The sequence below is a fragment of the Nomascus leucogenys genome, chromosome 24, assembly GCF_006542625.1.
Source record: "Nomascus leucogenys isolate Asia chromosome 24, Asia_NLE_v1, whole genome shotgun sequence".
Classification (NCBI taxonomy): Eukaryota; Metazoa; Chordata; class Mammalia; order Primates; family Hylobatidae; genus Nomascus; species Nomascus leucogenys.
In genome coordinates, this window is record NC_044404.1 from 5621777 (window position 1) to 5643014 (window position 21238).

General features: G+C 49.1%; 1 protein-coding gene across 1 annotated transcript in view; it reads left to right on the plus strand.

Moving 5' to 3' along the window:
* Positions 1-20880, plus strand: part of AJAP1 (adherens junctions associated protein 1) — a 136556-nt gene extending 115676 nt beyond the window's left edge. Inside the window, exons 4-6 of the mRNA XM_003278415.4 lie at positions 1015-1260; positions 3170-3301; positions 11365-20880. Of these exons, the coding sequence (XP_003278463.1) occupies positions 1015-1260; positions 3170-3242 (319 nt within the window). The 3' untranslated portion in view covers positions 3243-3301; positions 11365-20880. The remainder of the gene's footprint in view (positions 1-1014; positions 1261-3169; positions 3302-11364) is intronic.
* The last annotated feature ends 358 nt before the right edge of the window (positions 20881-21238 follow it).

Here is a 21238-nt window from a genome sequence, read left to right on the forward strand (position 1 = left end):
TTCTGACCTTGGTGTATGGGGTAGGGGGCTTCTTCTCCAGGAATCAGGGTTCCTTTCATTGGGAAAACCAACGCAGGAAATAACCAAGACTTAGAAGGAGATGGGCGCATCCCCCCACCCCTTGCCTTCGCGCAGCCCCTTCCTATGCACAGGCGCTGAGCGTGAAGGGGAAGGGGCGGGCAGGGGAAATGGCCCCCAATGCAGGGAGACGTCCTCGGCTCCCCATGCAGCGGGGGAGGGGCCTGCCAGCCAGCCCTCTTGTCCTTCCTGTGCTCTCATCATAGAAGCGGCATCCGGGGGCCTGGATTCTTGCTTTGTCGAGTCCCTGGACGGAGGAGGGTGGGAGTCCCATGGTCACTATAAGTGGCCTCTGGAAGCCCCTGTGGTTCAGAGGAACTAGACCATAACAGGCAGGCATGCAGGACACTTTCCTTTGCATACTTGATCAGGGATGAAGGACAAGCCAGCTCGTCATTTCCAGCTTGTGCACGTGCCCCTGGGTGAGGCTGAGGACAGGGGCTTTCTCACTCATCAGCTTTCCCCAAAGACAGGTCCATTGTCCATTCTGAGATGAAGGAACGGACCACCCCAACCTGTACCCAAAGGCTCCCACACGCTCTAGGCCCCTCTGGCAGGAAGGACCCACCACGGCTTTTATCCCGTTGAGGCGTTCATGGGGAAACTGAGTCAGCACCATGGTCTGTCTGGCTGATGCTCTTTAGTTAAGCAGGTCCCTAGCTCTGCGATCACACAGCTTACCACTTACCCCTCATCCTCTCTGCTGTAATAGCCACATTTAAAATTCAAATTTCTTTCTTTTTTTTTTTTTTTAAAAAAAAGAGTTGATTGCTTGATTGTGGTCGATCTTTCTGAAGAGGCTGGGAATTACCGTTTAATATGAAACAATGCGTAGCTCATGCCTGCAAGCAAAAGACCCACAATGGAAGTCTGGAGTTGTGTTTGTGGGTTTCCGGCCTCTGCCCGTCCCCCCACCCCAACCTCTTTCTCTTCCAGCTGTGCCCAAAGCGGGAACACTCGTAGGAACAGCCACCAGCGGAAGACCAACCAGCAGGAGGAGAGCTGCCAGAACCTGACGGACTTCACCTCGGCCCGGGTGCCCAGCAGCCTGGACATATTCACGGCCTATAACGAGACCCTGCAGTGTTCGCACGAGTGCGTCAGGGCCTCTGTGCCCGTGTACACTGACGAGACGCTGCACTCAACGACAGGGGAATACAAATCCACATTTAATGGAAACCGGTAAGCTTGGGCTCTGCTAGACCCTGCAGCCGTGAAGCTCTTGGTGGTCCCGACCCCCCCGGGGCCGGTGTGGCTGAGCTGAGAGCTGTTGGTCAGTTTAGGTCTTCCCTGAGATCGCTTGGAGGGGCCCAGCCAAGGCGGACAGCTAATTTGGCAAAACAAGAGAGGCAGGGTTGACAGCAACAGGCGTTTAGCTGCTCCCAGAGAACACAGTGGCTGGAATTTCCTTCCAGACCCCTGGACATGGGCAGTGGCGGGAAATGCATAGTCTCCCAGCCCTCGCTCTGAGCCGTCATCCTTCGTGCCCCAGAGCTCAAAGGCCAGCCCTGTGGTTATCAGCCTCCTAAATATCAACAGATCACAACAGCCCCCCACCGGAGTCAGCGTCTCTGAGTCCCGTCAATAAAATGTCAGTGGCAAATTTAGCAAAAGTATCAGATACCCACCAGACTCCCAGACCGGACGTATGTTACTAAATGCTCCTCCTTTTTTGTTATTCATGTGTAATCCCTCAAAGAAAATATACCCCAGAACCATCCCTGGGAATATTTAAAAAAACCCTTGAGTCAGCTCTCAAAGGTTTGTCCAGAATTAGATTAAAGTATCAATAAGCTTTTTTTTTAAGTGAGCATACATTTATGCATCATTTTGTAAATTAAAAAAACAGTCTCCAACAACTTGAAGAAAGGAGGAGGCTGGGAGGCTGCCTTGAAGGGTCCATCATGAGCAATAGAATTCGCAACCAGGGTAACACTGCCCCAGGCCCCTGGAAAGGGCTCCCCTGGAACCCAGGGCAAGGTGACTAGACTCGAGTTGTTTTAGAAAGGGCTGGCTGCATGCTCCGTTTCGTTCTGTTTGCTGATTTGTTGAGGGGCCCTGGAGAGCGAGGGCTGCTGGGGCCGCCACATCCATATTTAATGTGTCTTTGTCCTGTTGGCTAGAATGAGCAGATGTTCCTGAAATACCTTCTGGCCACGCCTCTTCTTGCATGTCCACGTTGCATTCTGCCATCTGTGATATTCTGTGTCTTAGACGTTCCCTTCCCTTCTGGAGGAGGCCAGTGGCGCTCAGAACCTCAGAACTGTTGTTCTAAACCTCAGTGGTTTTACACTCAGACATTTGGGAAGCTCATGGGTGCCATTCCAGCCTTCCAGAAGGCTGAGTTCACAAATAACTGGCTAACAGATTTCCAAACCATTTCACTGCATATGTGGATGTTGGCTTGGACATGAATCTGGGCCAGCCAGTGCTTGGGCCTTGTGGGTAGAGGGCAGAGGGCCGTGGGCTGGCCTCTGTTGCTTCACTTTTCCCACCTTCTGTGCTTGTGTTGTGCAGGGAGGTGGGGTGGGGGGCTGGTGAAGAGCAGAGCTGGCACAGCTGGTGCTCTCGGGCCCTGGCATGGAGGCATCAGATGGAACGAGTTCTTGCCTTTTGGCCCAAGGTCATGCACTGTTGGGTTTCACTGGCCTTGGGAAATGGTAGCTTAGTCTCAAAGGTGACAAAATATGGGGGAGACATTTTGGGTGCCAGGTTCCATCCTTTCTGTCATGTGCAATAAAGTGGGTCAGATCTGCCATCAGAGGCAGAGACCCCAGGCTCTGGGCTAATCCTGCAAATTCAAAAACGAAAATCTGGAGTCAGCACAGCCTTCCAGCCTGCACAGCAAAGTGCTCGTGTGCCGAGATCCCTCAGTCTGTGTCCTCCAAAGCCTCCCAGGGTAGGAAGCATTCGTGTGTGAGGACTTCTCCCAGCCACAGGGAATGGGGAGGTGGTCCCTTCCTGGCAAGGCCAGGAGTCCACATTAGCACTTCCTTTCTCAAGAAGCCAGTCCCCACCGCAGGCCTGCCCCGGCTTGCCTATCACATGTCATGTACCAGCACGCCAAAGCCCATTTTTCTGTTCACCGCAGACCCTCCTCTTCTGATCGGCATCTTATTCCTGTGGCCTTCGTGTCTGAGAAATGGTTTGAAATCTCCTGCTGACTGGCCGAAGTCTTTTTTACCTCCTGGGGGCAGGGCAGACGCCGTGTGTCTGTTTCACGGTAGGTACCTCTCTTTGGACATTCCTGTTTTCGTTTCCTTTTCTCCCCTCCCCACTGCCCTCCCCATGCACTCTTTGGGATCATTGGGAGCTCTTTTAGACATAGTGGGTGGATTTCCAATGGCATCACTTCTCTGAACATGAGCCAGGGGGCTGGGCTTTTGACCTTGATGTTGGATTTGTTAGAAGTGCCCTCCCCGTCCCAGGGGAGAAGAGTAACAGACACTCATGCACTCTGATTCTACGTCCTCACTATTCTTATCAGTGCCACTCCTTCCCTCAGGAAGGCCACCACGCGCGTGGCCTACGTGGCAGGGAAAGTCATTCCCTGAAACAAGCGACAGTTACAGCTCTCATTTCCCACAACAGGAAGAGATTAGGACAGCGGCTAGCGAGGCAGGAATCGCGCCTCCGTCACATGTCTTTACATCGGGGGAGGGCGCAAGGCAGAATTAAAATACAATTTCAAAATATAAAAATAAGAGATAAGAAAGAAAATGATAAAGAAAGAAAGGGAAGAGTTGAGACATCTACTAATTTGAAGCCAGGAACCGGCACCAAAACAGGATGAATTTTCCACGCTCTGCTGGATGGGAACATTTGGTTTGCTTTCAGTGATATTAACTTTAATGCTAACGTTAAATTGCCTCCTTCTGTGCTGAGTCTTCGGAGCACTCGGGCTGCTGAGGGGAGAGAGCATTGCGCCCTCATGGCTGCTCATCCCATGCATTCTATAAGCACAGCCCATGGGTGCGACCTGAGGTTTTCGTGTTGTTTTCATGGTTCTTTTTGATGCTGGGCTTTCTACGCATCCTCATCTTGCTTCCTTCCAAAGGTGACCTAAGATCCCTTCTATGAGTAGGGAGCCCTATTTCTCGGATGGAGTACCAATATTTGAAAATATTTTTCTTCTTACTTTTTGCCCACCTTCTGATATGAGGGACTGAATGGACAATATCCTCAGGGGCCCGCAGACAGGGAAGGTCTGGAGGACTCAGCCGGCTGCACCTAGCTGGGGGCGGGGAACCAGCTGCAGTCAGAGAGGGGAGTGAATCGGTCAGTTCCTCATCCTGGCACTAATGAACCGCATGTTTGCTCCAAATCAAATCTCCAGCCCTCACTCCCTATCCCGAAGCCAACATGTTATGCCAACTGGCAAAGAAACGTAATTAGATTAGAATATGGGAACCGAGCTGCCCTGCAAGGGCCTTTGCTGCGGCAGGTAAGAGGCAGGTTGTCCCCACCATTCAATGGGGGGATGTGCAGCCTAGAGCATCCATCAGAAACCAGTGCCTTTGTCTGCCTCACTGCAGCTCCCCTCATGAAGGGAGGCCCCCGTTGGAGTGCCAGCCAAGCTAGCCAAAGGGAGCTGGCTCGCTAGCAGTGTAGTCTGCGACCCGCCTGGTAAAGCCTCTGTGGGGACTGGGTCCTGATGGTTGCCAGCATCTCTGTTATGATTTTTAAAATTTGTTAATGCACAATTCATTGACCTGGGAGATGCAAGGCCTTAGAGTCAAAGACCTCACTCCCTTCCACCAAGAGCCACAGGCCCACAGAACTGGAGAGGTCAACTCAAGGGGACAGCTCCCTAATACGGATGTTTGCACGGCAGCTCATGGAACACTTTTTACTTTCCCAGTCCTCCCAGCAATCTCGTTTACAAGTGGGGAAACTGAGGCAGTGGGCAGTTAAATGACTTGGCCGAAGTCAGCTCCCTAGGGGAGAGGGGACAGCTTTCTAATGTTTGCACAGCAGCTCATGGAACACTTTTTACTTTCCCAGTCCTCCCAGCAATTCCTTTTACAAGTGGGGAAACTGAGGCAGTGGGAGGTTAAATGACTTGGCCTAGATCAGCTTCCTAGAGGAGAGGGGACAGCTTGCTAATGTTTGCATGGCAGTTCATGGAACACTTTTTACTTGCCCAGTCCTCCCAGCAATGCCTTTTACAAGTGGGGAAACTGAGGCAGTGGGCGGTTAAATGACTTGGCCGAGGTCAGCCAGGTTGTTAGTGGTGGGGCTGGATCACCCGATGGCTGCCTGGCTCCGGGACTTTCCCTGCCTACTCCACAGGCCTGAGCCCAGGGATCCTTCTTTTCCATTAGAACAGGAAGCTGCAGCACTGACTTTAAAAAAAATAAAAAGATAAAATAGGGCAAAAAAAGTGTTTTATTTACTCATCTGCCCCAGAAAACCTATGTGTCTCATCAGCCTGGTCCTCCCCTTGCAGCAGCACGGGGCACTGAAGACCCCCCAGAAACACTGTTGGTGGGCTAGCCCTGTGCTGCAGCCCCAGGCAAAGGCAAGAGACATGGGCGCCCCCAGATGGGCCCCAGGTGGACCCTGCTTCCCAACTGTGCCTGAGGAGCTGTTTCAGGACCACCGACATTTACACAAGGAAACATCTCTGTGTCTAAAGAGCTGACCCCCTCCCTGTGGCTCTCAGGTAGGTCGCCCCAGAGTTCAGAAGAGCCTGTGAGGCTTACTGAAGGCAGCTGCGCTCAGCCTCGGAATCTGCCCACACGAAGCCACGGCCCACTCCTGGTGGCCTCCTGAAGTAGCTGCGGACCAGGAGGGCTACGCACACAGCCTCGTTAATCCTTGATAAATGCTTATAAGATTCTGTTGCCGATTGCGGGACAGACCATTTATCACTCACTAGGATGAAAGCGTTGGGATTCTAAGTATCCCCTGAATCTTGCAATTAATGCCTGGACATGAGCACGGGTGCAGAATAGCCAGAAACATCTCTCAGATTTGCTGGGGTACTTATTGTCCCTAAATAAATAGCAATTAATACTAAAACATTTAATTAAGGTTTAAGAGCCAGTGGAGCTATTTCTCTCTCGCATAGCTGGGAAGCCTCTCCAAATGCATTTTTAATGATGATGCAGCCGTTTGTTACCACACCATTGTCTTCTCAGTCTAATCCGTGTGCACATTTGGGACCCGAAGGCAGCCAAGTTCGTTTTCCTGCAGGCGGTTGTCCGGAATGCCAGCGGCTCCTGGGCAGATGTGCACCCCAGATTCAGCCTTCGTGATAGATTCCAACACGTTCTTGCCTCAGACCACCTTTGTGGTGGGGCCAGATTGCGCTGGACAAAGTGAAGCTGGCCTTTATGCTCCAAGGAAGGGGGCCTCGAGAGCAGGCCTGCGTTGGCTCTCGGACTAACTCGCGGTCGTCTTTCATACAGTAGGTGCACTTCAGCAGACCTCCTTAATGTTGATCTCTTTCCCTTTACCAAGGCCGCTTCATTCTGAACGGAGCCTGCAAAGTCATAAAAGCTCTTGAATCCGAAGCAAGTGAGAAATAAATCATGCACTATTATTATTTTCAAAAACACATTGAAGACATCACTAATAAAAAATAAGAAGTGTACCTGTGCCTTCCCACTTTGTTCTTCCAAAATATACATTAATAGAATATCAAACTTTTGTTATTCAAAGGAGCCTATTTTTCAAAGCAACATCCATACCTTTCTGGAAGCTGTGCTTGCTGAGCTGGGAACAGTACCACGAAAACTTTGAGAGAAAGTAGCCACTTCAGATTGTCAAGAAATTCTGCTCTGCCCCAGGGACACCTGGCAGTAGCCTATTTGCTCTTTATTTATGTATTTATTTATTTTTAATTTTTTGCAAAAGCAGACATTGGTCATTACACCCAGTGATCCACTGTGAAGCATGCAGCCCAGTGGGGCCAGGCCAGACGAGAATCTCCTTCCAGGCAGCAGAGGGCAGAATGTATCCCAGATCCCAATCTGGAAGATGGCTTTGCAAGATACACACAGCTTCCCTTTTTGCCCAGGGAACCTCTGGTGGACATTCACCTTCAGCCACGTTATTTTCCAGCCATGGGGTCCAGGCCCCACCTTATCTGTCTTTCCCAGCCGGCCTGGGATCCTCAGTCCTTCTCTGGGCTTAGTGCCAAGATGAGAGGCTCACGTGCTAAGTGTGGCACAGAAAAACACGAGCAGCTGAAGTTTGAGCAGCAGAGTTTTGGCAGAACATGGACAACATGAGACCCTCCTCCTGGGCCAGGGGCTGTGACCACACCTTGGTCTTGCAGGAAACCTCTCCACCCTCTGCAAAGCCAGCGTGGCTCTGGAAATGGTCATTCAAGATGCAGGATTGGCGCCATCTCTCTCTCTCTCTCTCTCTCTCTCTCTCTCTCCTCTCTGTCTCTCCCCCTCTCTCTCTCTTTTCCATCCTGAGACACAGAGTAGAGAGAGATGCCTGCAGTCTTGGAAGAGACTCCCTTCCCTGCATAGCCGGGGATGTCTGGCACAGGCTGCCACCCACTCGTTGATCCTCCACGTCGTGTCTGTGGCTCCCTGCATCAGCATCTACCTGCAGGCAGTCCCCAGAGGTTGTTTCATGCCATTAAGGATGGGTCTCAGGGACTGAGGACAAAACTGCTTCACACCCCTGCTGTGTCTCTGAGCCTCATCCAGTGTTGATTCCCTACTCCGGGCCAGGCACAGAACTGGAACCTGCATGAACCAATGGTGAACGGGCAGGAGACCCCTGTTCTCAGGGGGCTGTGCTGCCAGCAGGGGATGCCTTGCACATCTGCCCAAATAAGCTCGATGCAGATGGTCCCATGCCCAAGATGTCACCAAGCAAGTGCTCCAGGAGACAGAAGTAAAGTAGGGGATGCATGTAGGAAGGAATGGGGCATCCAAGAAGCCCTCCCCAGGGAGGTGATCTTTCCAGCCTAAACCTGAAGGATTTGAGGCTTGAGATTTGCAACTTGAAATCAGGGAACCTGGAATGTAGATAGGAAGAAAAGAGGAAGAGTGAGGTGGAAAGGCGGCCAGGACCCAGTGCAGAAGGATCTGATGAGCCAGCATGGGAAGTGCAGGAGGCTTTTTTTCTTTTTTTTTTTTTTTTGAGACAGAGTCTTGCTCTGTCGCCCAGGCTGGAGTGCAGTGGCTGGATCTCAGCTCGCTGTAACCTCCGCCTCCACCTTCGCATGGGAGACTTTCACATGGGAAAGCGGCAGGATAAAGTCTACCTGGGAACACCTCCGGAGCACAGCCAGACAGATGCAAGGGGTGGAAGCTGCTCCTCCAGCCTTTATTCTCCTGTTTAAGGTCAGGATCAAGGACTGGAAAGCAGCCGGGGCCACGGTTCAGGCAGGAAACCATTCTTATTAAGGTGGCAGCCATAAGACTTATGGTCCAACCCTGAACACATTCCAGAGAGAAAGGTTGGCCTTGTGAATGATCAATGATCAGGGAACACAGGGACAGCAGCTTACAACCGGTGACTGTCCCGGGACACCGGGACCCAGTGTTGGGTCTCCAAGCCTAGCTTCTAGGCCCCAGGATTTTTATCTCCCTTTTAAGAAAAATTGTAATTGTAGTAAATATATGTAACATAAAATTTACCATTTTAGGCCAGGCACGGTGGCTCACACCTGTAATCCCTGCACTTTGGGAGGCTGAGGCCAGCGGATCACCTGAAGTCAGGAGTTTGAGACCAGTCTGACCAACATGGTGAAACCCCGTCTCTACTAAAAACACAAAAATTAGACAGGCGTATGGTGTGCACCTATAATCCCAGCCACTCAGGAGGCTAAGGCAGGAGAATCGCTTGAACCCAGGAGGCAGAGGTTGCAGTGAGCTGAGATCGTGCCACTGCACTCCAGCCTGGGTGACAGAGCAAGACTCTGTCTCAAAAAAAAAAAAAAAATTACCATTTAACCGTTTATGCATGTCTAGTTCAATGGCATGAGTGCCTTTACCATGCTGCACAGGCATCTTCACAAGCCAGCTCTTCACCTCCTTCCATCACCCCATATTAAAACTCTGCACCCACTCAACACTCACTTCCCATCTCCCCCCATCCCCTGGCCCCCCATTTTACTCTGTCTCTGTGGATTTGGTAGCTCTGGCACTTCCTATAAGTAGAATCATGTAGCATTTGTCTCCACATTTTTTAACTTTCAAAAAAATTACCAGGGTGGACATATAAGAGGGATATTTCTCTGTGTGTTGTAATAATTACTTCATTTTTTAAGCCCCTCTTCCCCAAATCCGGGGAATGTGGAAGAGGTGGGCAGGGGTGGGGCACAGCTGGAGTAAGGCTACCAAGAGTGATCCAGCGCTGACCCAAAGGCACGTCCCCTTTCTTTTCTTTTTTCTTTTTACTTTTTTTTTTTTTTGTGAGAGACAGCCTCACTCTGTTGCCCAGGCTGGAGTGTAGTGGCGCCATCTCGGCTCACTGCAACCTCTGCCTCCTGGGTTCAAGTAATTCTCATGCCTCAACCTCCCAGGTAGCTGGGATTACAGGTGTGCGCCTCCATGCCTGTCTAATTTTTGTATTTTCACTAGAGATGGGGTTTCACCATGTTGGCCAGGACGTCTCCTTTCTTTACATGCAGTGACCCCTGTGCCCACAGCAGCTGGTCTTCCCACAATAGCTGAGCGGACACTCCACTGTAGCGTCATGGAGTTGTCCACACGGGTGTCATTTGGAGGCAGCGAGCAGGAATGTGACGCCCAGGGCCCAGCCTCTTGTCCAGGTGCAGAGGGGTCCAGGGAAAGACCCAGCCCCTCACCTCAACCTTCAAATGAGTAGACTCTGGCACACTGAGTCTCCTGGAGATAATCAGAGATGTAGTGCTGATGATCAGGGATGCAGTGCTGCGCAGGAGGAGCTGTTCTGGGGCCTGCCAGCCTCGCTGTCCATTCCTGGGATGTGTCCTGCAGAAGGCAGGCATGTCCCACCTGGGGCCCCTCCTCCCCAGTCCCAACCAGAATCACTGCGGTGGGCTCAGTTGATTCAGGAGAGAGAAAGCCACACCCTTGTCTTTGGGAAGAAGTGGGGAATGGACCCAGGACTGGCAGTCACTGACCTCACCTGGGGAGCTCTGAAAACCCACGTTCACAGGCACTACCCCGAGACCCTGATTCCAGGTCTCCAGAGGTGGGCCTGGGAATCTGTATTTCTGCCAAGCTCCAATGATGGTGATGATGGAGTCAGTCTGGCCGCATGCTGTGCATGCCGCTGCTGGAAAAATTGTAGAGCTGCCACTGGGTGTTTTTCCCACTTCATTTTGGGATCAGCGGGTACACCCGCCCCATCCTACCACTTTCTGATATGTGTCATCTGCACAGATGAGGATGCGGTAGCATTTTCTTTCTATTGTTGAGGGTCCTAATTGCCTGTAGTTGAGAGGAGCTCTGAGTGACAGCAGAGGGACCCAGACAGCACCCCATCCCTGTGACAGAGACGCAGCTTTGGGCAGAACGTCCCCGGGTGGGACCATGACGTGTTCCAGCTCACCTGGCCATGACCAGGGTGACTCTCTGAGGGATGCTGACCTACTGGGGGTTCTTACTCAGCCAGGGAGATTGCATTTTCCATTTTCTGAGGCTCGGGCTGGCTGGGTAGGAGCCGCCCCTTCTCAGCCTGCCCGCTGAAGGTGGCAATCGCAGTCAGCCCATTTGACCTGTGCCCAAGTAGGACTTGCCTTCTCTCTCTTCAGCAAGATCACCTCTGGGGAGATGCGGGAGGTGGATTTTCTGATGCAGTCCATTTATCTCTCCCAAGTCCTGGCCTCGGGGATCCTGCAGCTGAGCAGTGCACAGAAACAGACTCCCTTTCTTCCTGCAGCACAGGAGCAGAGCAGGTCCCACGCCACCCCCGACGGGAGCAAGCTGGACAGGGAGTGAGAGCAGGGTTGCCACACACAGGCGCTCTGATGTGCATGCCTGGGACCGGATGCCCCGGCACCCCCACCATGAGTTAGTGGAGGGGGTGGTCCCAGCCCCTGGTAGCAAGCTCAGAGCTCTGTAGATAACCAGAATTCCACAAGGTTCAGGCTCTCACTTCATACCCCTGGGATTCCCAGTGTTTCTTCCAGTTCCTGCTGACCAGTCCTAGTGAGGCTTTGTCCACGTTCCAAGGACCCCTCCGTGTCTGTGAACCGATAAAGGGAGCGATCGGACTCTGCACCTGGGGGTCCTGCGTGTGGGGGTCCCGGTCGACCGAGAATCCCACGGACTTGTCGCGCCCTCGGCCTGCTGCCATTTAATCTCTTCTTGTTTTCTTTCCACACAGGATTCCGTTGGTGAACCTGTAAAAACAAAACAAACAAAACTAAACAAAAAAGACAAAACCTAAAACTAAGCTATCTAAGGGGGAGGGTCCCCGCACCTACCACTTCTGTTTGCCGGTGGGAAACTCACAGAGCAGGACGCTCTAGGCCAAATCTATTTTTGTAAAAATGCTCATGCCTATGGGTGACTGCCTTCTCCCAGAGTTTTCTTTGGAGAACAGAAAGAAGAAATGAAAGAAAGGAACCGGAGGCAGAGAGACAAGGATACCCAGCGAAAGGGACGGGAGGAAGCATCTGAAACCTAGGATTCGTCCTACGATTCTGAACCTGTGCCAATAATACCATTATGTGCCATGTACTGACCCGAAAGGCTCGGCCGCAGAGCCAGGGCCCAGCGAATCACGCGGAGAAATCTTACAGAAAACAGGGGTGGGAATCTCTTCCGATAGAGTCGCTATTTCTGGTTAATATACATATATAAATATATAAATACAAACACACACACACACACACTTTTTTTGTACTGTAGCAATTTTTGAAGATCTTAAATGTTCCTTTTTAAAAAAAAGAATTGTGTTATAGGTTTCAAAATCTGATTTATTTAACATGCTTAGTATGAACAGAATAAACCAGTGTTTTCTACTTTGGCAACTCACATCACACACATATTACACACATGTGTGCATACACACACACAATACACATACATGCATATAGACGCATCTATTGGAAATGCAGTTCCACAGGTGAGCATGTTCTTTCTGGTGACCTGGTATTCCATCACCGTTCACCCCAGGGGACAGCCTCGACCCAGACAAGGAGGCCCTTAAATGACAGCCTGCATTTGCTAGACGTTTGGTGAGTGGCATCAAATGTGTGACTTACTATCTTGGGCCAGAACTAAGAATGCCATGGTTTTATATATGTGTGTGTATATATATATATATATATGTTTGTGTGTGTATATATATATATATATATATGTGTGTGTATATATATATATATATGTTTGTGTATATATATATACATATGCATACATATGATTTTTTTTTTTCATTTAAGTGTTGGAAGATGCTACCTAACAGCCACGTTCACATTTACGTAGCTGGTTGCTTACAAACGGGCCTGAGCCCCTGGTTGGGTGGGTGGTGGATTCTTGGATGTTCGTGTCATACAAGCATAGACTGGATTAAAGAAGTTTTCCAGTTCCAAAAATTAAATGAATATATCCTTACGATGTGTGTGTGTAATGTCAGGGCAGAACTTAGACATACGTGAAGGGCCCCAGTTGGTTTGAAAATGAAAAATAGTCATTCTGTGTGCAAACCACAAGGCTGCCCCACTCGGGCAGTGCCCTGGCCTGGCCCATGCTGCATTGCCTTCCCTTGCACAGGTGGGCAGGTGTCGCCCGCTTTTTCTAGGGCCCAAGGGTGACTTGGAATCTTGGGGGAAGGCTCGGCAAAGATGCCGTTCTCCTGTCAGCTTCCATTGGCCGATGGATGTTTCTGTTTTGTCACCGAGAATCCTACTGTAGAACTACCCAGAGGAAACAGGGGCCCCAGACCTGAGCCTCAGTACAGAGAATCCCAACCACACACACTTTATTAAAAATACTGCCATGCCGCCGGGCCTCCCTCACAAGCCTCACCTGAAACAGGCTCACTGGTGTCCCAGACTTGCTGTCAACAGGGGGTGCTGTAGGGATCTAGGGATGCATCTCATGGCCCACGCTGTGCCTCCTTAAAGGATGTTTCCTGTCTATGGGAGACGCCTAATGTGGTGTGGATCCCTGTCTCCAAAGACTATATTTCTCACGCGTGGCCCACGTGCAACTTTAATTTTAGCAGTAGAGTGCATGAGCCAATTCAGTGAAATGTTGCAGCCCAGGCGAAAAGGTTAAAGATCAGACAGACAGCTGACCTTACTGCCCTCACTGGCCAGGCTGATGACCCGATTCTTCCCTCGGGCTCAGTCTCCCTGTAAAACACCTTGTGATATGCTTCAAAAGTTCACTTTTGTGTCTCCTAAAACATGTGAGCCTAGAGTAATACCTCCGGAGGGGAAAGGATTGTTTTTGTGACGCAGCAGTGTTGAGATCTGTATCCATGGTATTGCTTACAAATTAGGAAAAGTTGTTCTTTAGTTTTTGTTCTGTCATTTTCCCCCCAAGCTTTGGCACATCCCGAGACAATGCAAACATCCGCCACTGGCATTTGGCCATCTCCAGGTTCCTGGCACTCACCTGCACGGCGCTCCAGCCTGCAGCTCTCTCTGCACGCCATCCGGCCTCGTCCATCCCATTCTCCTTCAATCACTCCCTCCCGCTGAGGTGGGCCTCCTGACTCCAGGTGAGCACAGCGTGGTGCGAGTGCATGATGAGGGCTGGCAGAGTCCAGCAGGCAGTGGGGCTGCTGCTCTGGTCTCTGACGTTCTGAGCTCCAGAGTGAGCCCAACTGAGGAGGAGGTGATGGCCGGGGGGCCCTGTTGGTTCACTGATCATGAGAACCTAGGATTCCTGAGGGACTCCTGGTATCTGCTCTGTCAACTCCCAGCTGCTCAGCCCCCTTCTCTGACCCTGGGCGGCACCCTGGATGCCCTGAACTCTTTCCTGGGTCCATAAGACATCGAGCCTTGGAAGGAAGTGTAATGCAACAATCCTCTTGTCCCTGATAAGAGCCACAGATTCAAGGCAGGGCTGTGAGACCCACACAGGCATGACCACCAGACAAGCAAATGCATGCCCATTCCACACCCGAAAGTCTGGTTCTGTACCAACATGACATCCGTCAAGGTAAATCCACACAGGCAAAGGCTGCTATTTCTGGATGATTGAGGCAGTGTATGTAAAGACATGTTACTTTACTTTTTTAAATGGTTACCTGCTATCCCAGACCCCTCAACTGGGATCGTCCTCTAGGTAAGAGGAGATAATGAGTGAAAGTGACAGGGCCTCAGAAATGCAGCCCCACCCACGGTGAAGTCTGCACTAGAGCACAGAATTGTCCTGCTTCGGGCCGTATGTATATGTAATGCCCATGCACTTTGTGTGTCGGTGGCTGCTGAGTTGGCCTGATCAGTCCTTCTGTAGCCTTGGGGCAGTGTTTCAAGCTAGTTGGTGTCCTCTTTCCTCTGCTTGACCCTGGAATTCAGAGTCTAATAGTAGACACCTCCCATCCCCCCCCCAAGGCCTGGTCCTTACCTTTGCTTGAGCTTTTTTTCCTCAAGAAAAGAACTCCAGGGAAGGGTGATGTGGTTTGTTAGGGTTCCCCAGTTTTCGTCCACTTCCATCTTATTCCTCGGAGATCCCGCAATCGCAAACCCCCTGGCAGCCTCCTGGCACCTGCATTTGCCTTTAAAGCTTTAGAAACAGCTAGGAATGCACTCCTTGTACAGTCTACTCCATTTCCAGATGAAGTCGCTGCTAATCTTCATGTGCTTGATGTCGCTCTTTGTCTGATTGGAATATGCGTGTCATTGCTCTTGTTTCCGAGTTTGATGTGAGAAAGGCAAGGTTCTCCAGGCATGGTCAGGGAGCTTCCCCACCGTTTCCCATTGGGCTCAGATTCCAGCCATGACTGAGACAAGTCCAAGCCTTCTCACGCAACGTGGAAGTGTAGTGACACCCTGGGGTGTGTGGAGGTGGCTGCTAGTGTTCCTATTTACTGCCTTCCTTGCACACAGAAGGGAGAGGCCACTTAGGGGACCTTGTCTTCTCCATAGTATTTCTAGTCCTTCCCAATCTTGAATTTGAGTGGACTTCTCTTATTACATTCAGCTCCCAGAAATTCACTCCAGTCCTTCCTGGAGCATTGTGAAATTAGAAACCTGAACTCATCAGCAAACCCCACCCACTATTTGAATCGGGACACCAGGAAACCCGTTACTACTAATGTGATCTTACCATCTTAATCCTTTCTTTCAAAAATACATGACTCTTTCACAGCCATGTTTTAGCATCAGGAAAAGCCATGCTTAGAGGGGTTGGTCTTCAAAATTTTGTGTGTGATGCCTAATGTGTAGGCCATATTAAAAGGTGAACGCACCAAAGGATTGACCCTGTCACCTTGGATGGTCTCTATTTTGACCCTGTTGCTCATGGAGAGGTATTTTACCCTTTTGCTTCTTTGCTCAGGTGGTCCAGGGTTGTCTATAGCCCAGGAAGCTGGACTGACCCTGTATCTTGAAAGACAAGACCAGGAACCAGGAGTGAGGCTGGGACTCTCACTCAGCCTTTTCACAGTCAGGCTTGGTCTTCCCATACTTATTTCAAGATGGCACCAGGACACACCTTCTTTTGTCCACCTGTTGACACCATCACCCTCTTTCATCAGTGCTTACATGAGACTTGGTGCTCTACTGGACTGTCTTCTCCCCTACCCCTGCCCCCTTCCACAAAGCCATTTCTCAAGTCACAGTGGGAAAAGATTCCAAGGCCCCTGATTTCTTGAACCATTCTTGCTTCAGCACGTGAATTCTTTAAGACACTACTCGCATATGCCATTGGAGAGAAACAACCTGTTCTGGATCACCATAATGAGCTGATCAGTCATTCATCCTCTTATTCAACAAATACTTGTTCCACTTCTACCACACTGGCCATACAGTCGGAGGCAAGATGGGCACAGTTATGCCCTTGTGAGTTTTATATTCTACAGTGGGAGGAGGTAGATGGTTAATGTGAAAGCAAACCAAAATAATTTCCAGAGAGAGAAGAGGCAGGAAGAGAGCAGAGCAGAGTGATGGGGCCGGAGGGCAGAGAAGGAGAGAGGGGCAGAGGGAGAGAGTGGGGGGGATTGAAGGGGAAGAAAGAGAGGAAGGGATTGTCTGCCTCTCCTCCTCCTGCGACCCGTCACCTACTGGAAAGTTACCACTTGCTGCTTGAGGGTTGGTCTGGTATTGGATGGAGCAAGAAGGCCTTAGTCTTAGCTCTTGGACAAAAATGCAGTGCAGTGCTGAAGATAAGACATCACAGTTGTTACGACACCTGGTTCTCCACCAGATTCCTCAGCCATTCCAGCAAGAGTGGAAGCAGAGGGGCAGGGGTAGGATGAGGGCTGCTGCCCTGGTGATGAGCTTGCCCCATCCCTGGGCACTGGCTCTGCCCCAGCCCCTCCCATGTTGGTCCCACCTGTCAGGTTGCCAGGCCAACCAGGTCAGCCAGGTCTCAAGGAGGATAAGGAGGTTCAACGTCAGCGACTTGGTCTGCAGGGCACGGGCACCTTGGGAGTGCCATTCCTCTTGGTGCCAGAAGGCAGCTGCCTCTCCAGAAGCTCCCCCAGCACTGAGCTCACTTAGTGGCATCCTTCTTAAACAGCATCTGCTTTTAAGTAAGCAGCTATTCCAAAACATGCCGTGATTCATGTAATTTTTGAGTGGTTACTTTGGTGCAGTTTGTCAATTTGCTCTGCCATACTGTTTTTTGATTGTTTGTTTGTTTTCCAGTGTAAATAGCACAGCCCACATAAATGAGCGAAACTCATCATCTGAGGATCTTTGATTATTCTTCCCCACTTATTGTACATTGACGTGCCGCCTGCTAGGAAGATAAACTCCCTCTTTGCTCACTCTGAGCCAAGATCTCTGTGTTAGTTACACTCAGCCTTATCTGAGTGTTCCAGGGAGGTCTTAAATGAATGTTTGGGGTTTTGAAACATGCTACCAGCCCTTCCTTCCAAAGAGCGTGAAGCATGGCTCTGTGTGGTTTTGTGTGTCTGGGTTTAAAGCTTGTATTTGGATGTAAGGAGTGACTAAAAACAGGTCTAGGCAGAGAACTGCTATCTTTTAAACCACCCCAACCCTCAGTCGAACAGAAGGAATGAGCTTCTTCTGATGTCAAATCATTCTAGAAAGGTCTCAGCTAGTGAGCACAAAGTAGCCAATCCCGGGAGTTTATATGGGCCTCCATGTGACCAAGCCATCCCTAGCTAGGAAACTTAACTCTTGGCACAACCTCCCTTTATGTTGAAGGGCCCATGGGAGCATGGGAACATTTGCACTTTGTCAGAGGAGTGGCCCCACCCTGCTCTCTGCCTGAAACACAAAGCAGCTCCCCTCAGAACAGCCAGCCTGGTGCAGAAGCACTTGAACATCCCATCTTCCGTCTTATTTCACTTTGGTTGCAGGGAGTTAAATACATAGGCCACAGCAGACTAAGATAGCGGTGTGCACAATGGCCTCCAGAATATCCAGTGACCCAAGTGATGTTAGTCTTGGGGTCCCTAAGGCAGTAGGGCATGGGGAGGAAAGTTCTCTCCATCGATTCCCAAACACACGAGTCACAAGTCCACACTCCACACCTGTAAACGCACAGCCCATGCCCCATTGTAAAGGTGACTGAAGAGAATGGTCAACTCGGTGGCAATGGGCCTGTTTTGGAGCTAAGAGCATAAAATGAATCCTCCCTGTAGCTCCATTGCCTTTTCCTCTTGAAGGATTCCCTGCTAAATGTTCTAAGAGTTACTGTGCATAGAATCAAGAGAGCAGTTTTGAATGAGCCGTAAATCTAAGTCATATATAAGAGGCATAATATAAATTGGGCCAAGCTTGCCCATCTGGGACACACAGGTTTATAGAGATTAAACACTAGGGAGTAGCGGGGGGAAGGGAACAGTGACTGTATAAATGGCCATATAAATGACCTACTTGTCTTCTCATGTAGGCTGGAATCAGAACCTATGTATGCCGTAGATAACAGTCAATTAAATGGGTTAATGTTCTAAGCCAAGAGAGTTCTTAAGACACCCGCTTGGGACTGGATTAACTCTTGTCAGTATCTTGGATTCCCTAGTAAAACATCTGTTAAGTAACATGCGGCAGGAAAGGATGCAGGAAGCATCGGACTGTAGGAAAATCTCCTTTATACAAGTTAATTAGTTTTTTCTCTGGTGGCTCTCTCTTAAAACAGAATCCCCTGGAGACCCGGGTTTTCATGTTGTAATTCAACACCCAAATCTTTGCAACACTAAATAACAACTCCCTAAAGACCTCAGTCTTGCATGGGCATAAGCAGCTCACACTGGTTAGCTTTTGTCAGATTTCGTCATTTCTGCAACAGCATTTCTTAGTGTTGATGTTGATAGCTTCTGGGTTAGCAAACTGGCAGTTCACTCTAGTCTTACTGGGTTGGGCAAGTCCTTGCCCCCAGAAAATGAGGATAGCTTTGGCCATGGGAGGAGCAAGAACACTATGCAGTCCTAAGCTCTGCTTTTGGTTTTGTTTTGTTTTCGGCACCATTATGTACCGTGAAGACTTACAGCCACTGCTAATACAGCATAGGGGACAGTTTGAGGAGCCCCAGTATCATCGTTTGAAATCATTGTATAGGGAACTGCAGGGGTGAACACCATTGTACCAATCCCTGGGCCAGTGTCTCATTTCCTAACAGAATCATCCCATTCTTGTTCACTCTTCAGTCATCCCAAGCCAAAAGGGAAAATTCGAAACCCACTGTAACACCCCAACCCTAATTTCCAAACTTTGGAGGACTCACCTGGGGCAGGAGGGAGAAAGGGCTTTGCTGAAGTCTTAGGCTGCCGAAAGCCATGTATGGGCATAGGAGCAAGCTGATGGCATGGTTCTTGATAAGGTTTTCTATAGAGCAGCAGCTGCTGCTCCCAGGGGAACCCTCTCCTGTTGCCTCCTCAGTCTATTCTGGGGTGGAAACGCCATTCTCTATTATGTCTCTCACATACATGTGGATTTCTAATATAAAGTTATGTGACTGCCTACCACTTAAGGCCTACAAAACAACGTGGGAGTTTCTTTCTTGAGTATGCAGCAAGTCAACATGAACGGGACCCTAGAAACTGCGGGGAGCAGGATTCTCTAAGGTGCTCTTAGATATGGTGTCACTTCCACATACAAGCACAATTCTCCCAGTTAAGGGGCTGGAAGACAAGCGGGGCAACTGGTTTTGAAAAGCCCGCTGGCATGCCAGAGGGGATGTTTGCCCACACCCTCCTTGAATTTAACTGCCACAATCTATCCCCAGACGTGTTTTGTTCTATTTCTTGTTTGTTTTTCACTTGTGTTTGCGTTGCTTCCTCTGAAGCCAGAGGCTGAAAGGCCCTAGCAAAGTTAGTTCTCAGTCAACTGATGATAATTGTGATCCTTAAAGATGAATTCCCAGCCTGAGGTGACACACAGAGGTTCAGCAAACATCTCAGGATCTGTCACATGTCATGTTGCTTGGTGTGAAGATGGAACAAAGTCCACATCAGTTTCTGCTCCTTCAAACAGTGTGTCGATATGAAACATTGAGATTTGGCAGAAACATGTGCCCAGTTTGCAGCACCAAATACTGGTCTTCTCAGAAGTGTTTTTGCTTTTTTGTTTTTGTTTTTGTTTTTGTTTTTGTTTAATTTCCTCTTCTGGCAGCCCCATTTGGATCATTTCCTCTCTTTCTTTCCTGGAGAAACAGGATGGCAGGTGCTGGAGCCCAGAGAGGGGTCACCCTCCAGCTAAAATGATTTAAATGGAAAAGAGAATGACAGCAAAGCTTCACATGAACTTTAATGACCTTATCAATGACCTTTACTAACTTACCATTGGTACCTGGATTGTTGAGAGGTGAGTGGGACTAAAAGCCGGGATCAGGATCAGGTTGCTCCACACATTTGCAGATCAGGGGCCCCAGAAATGTGAGTTAGACCCAGAAAGTATTGAACTAGACATTGAAGGAAGCTTGAGGTCATGCATTGATAACATTTTTAGAGTCTTTTACATTATTTTTTCAAAAGGAACACATGTTTACTGCAAACCATTTAGAAAATACCGATAACCAAACAGAAGGGAAATGTTTGAAACCTTCCAATTGTTTAATTCTGTAGAAAGCGTTCATGAAAGGCTCAATGAGTGGGGACAAGTCACAGAGATCTCACCATGGTTAGCACCAGGGACAAGTCTGGCTCCAGTGTATGTTTTATGAAGTCTGATTAGCTTTCAAATGCATCTTTGCCAGCTGAACTTGTCATGCACTAAACTTCCCATTGATCATTAGATTGTCTACCGTTAAGTGGAAAAGGCGGTCAACCATTTGGATGTTTGACTTTCGCAACATCAAGCATTGGCCATTGGGCACATCTGGGCATTGGTATGGAATAAACAGGATATTCAGTGAAACATCCAAATTATTGACTGGATTTTTCCCATGGGGCATCTGTCTAAGAGTCACAGATCTGAGAAATAGGACCAGGTCCATGTTGATGCTCCTAGTGTGTTCAAATAACTCTTGAATTCACCAGGTCTCATTGCATTTATTTAAAGATGGAGCCCATTGTCCCCCCCTCCTCCTCAGCTCACCCATGGAACTAGAAATTCACAAACCTGAAGCTGAACCACAGGACAAGAAATTAAACAGCAACGGCCACATGGCCTATTTTTTCACAGGTTTTGCATTGAATGTTTTAGAACTTTATTCCCCCACCTCCTTACTCATGTATACCAAAACTGGTTTTATTTTCATTTTCCTAAATTATTTTCTGATACAATAAACTGTTAACTGTTTATTTATACTTTTACAAGGAGCACTTGTTATTTTTCAAAAGGAAAACAAAAGCCTCTCTGTTTTCATGTTCTCCGTATATCTATACCACAGCTGTCTCTATAGACATATTTATATATCATCTTCTTGAGAGAGTTAACCTCCTGTAGTTTAATGTTGTGTTTTTTTTCTTTAAATGCATATCATAATCATGTTAATAAACAAAAATGACACAATATATGTGGGTGGGGGGTGGGGGGCAGGTGGCTGGGTGTGGTTTCCGTACAGGTGAACTTTTATTCCAGATTTTTTTAAGTTGTTTCTGTATTTCAAAGCTATGTATTTGGAAAACATTGTAAATGAAACACCTATATTAACTTTCCTGTGTATATTTA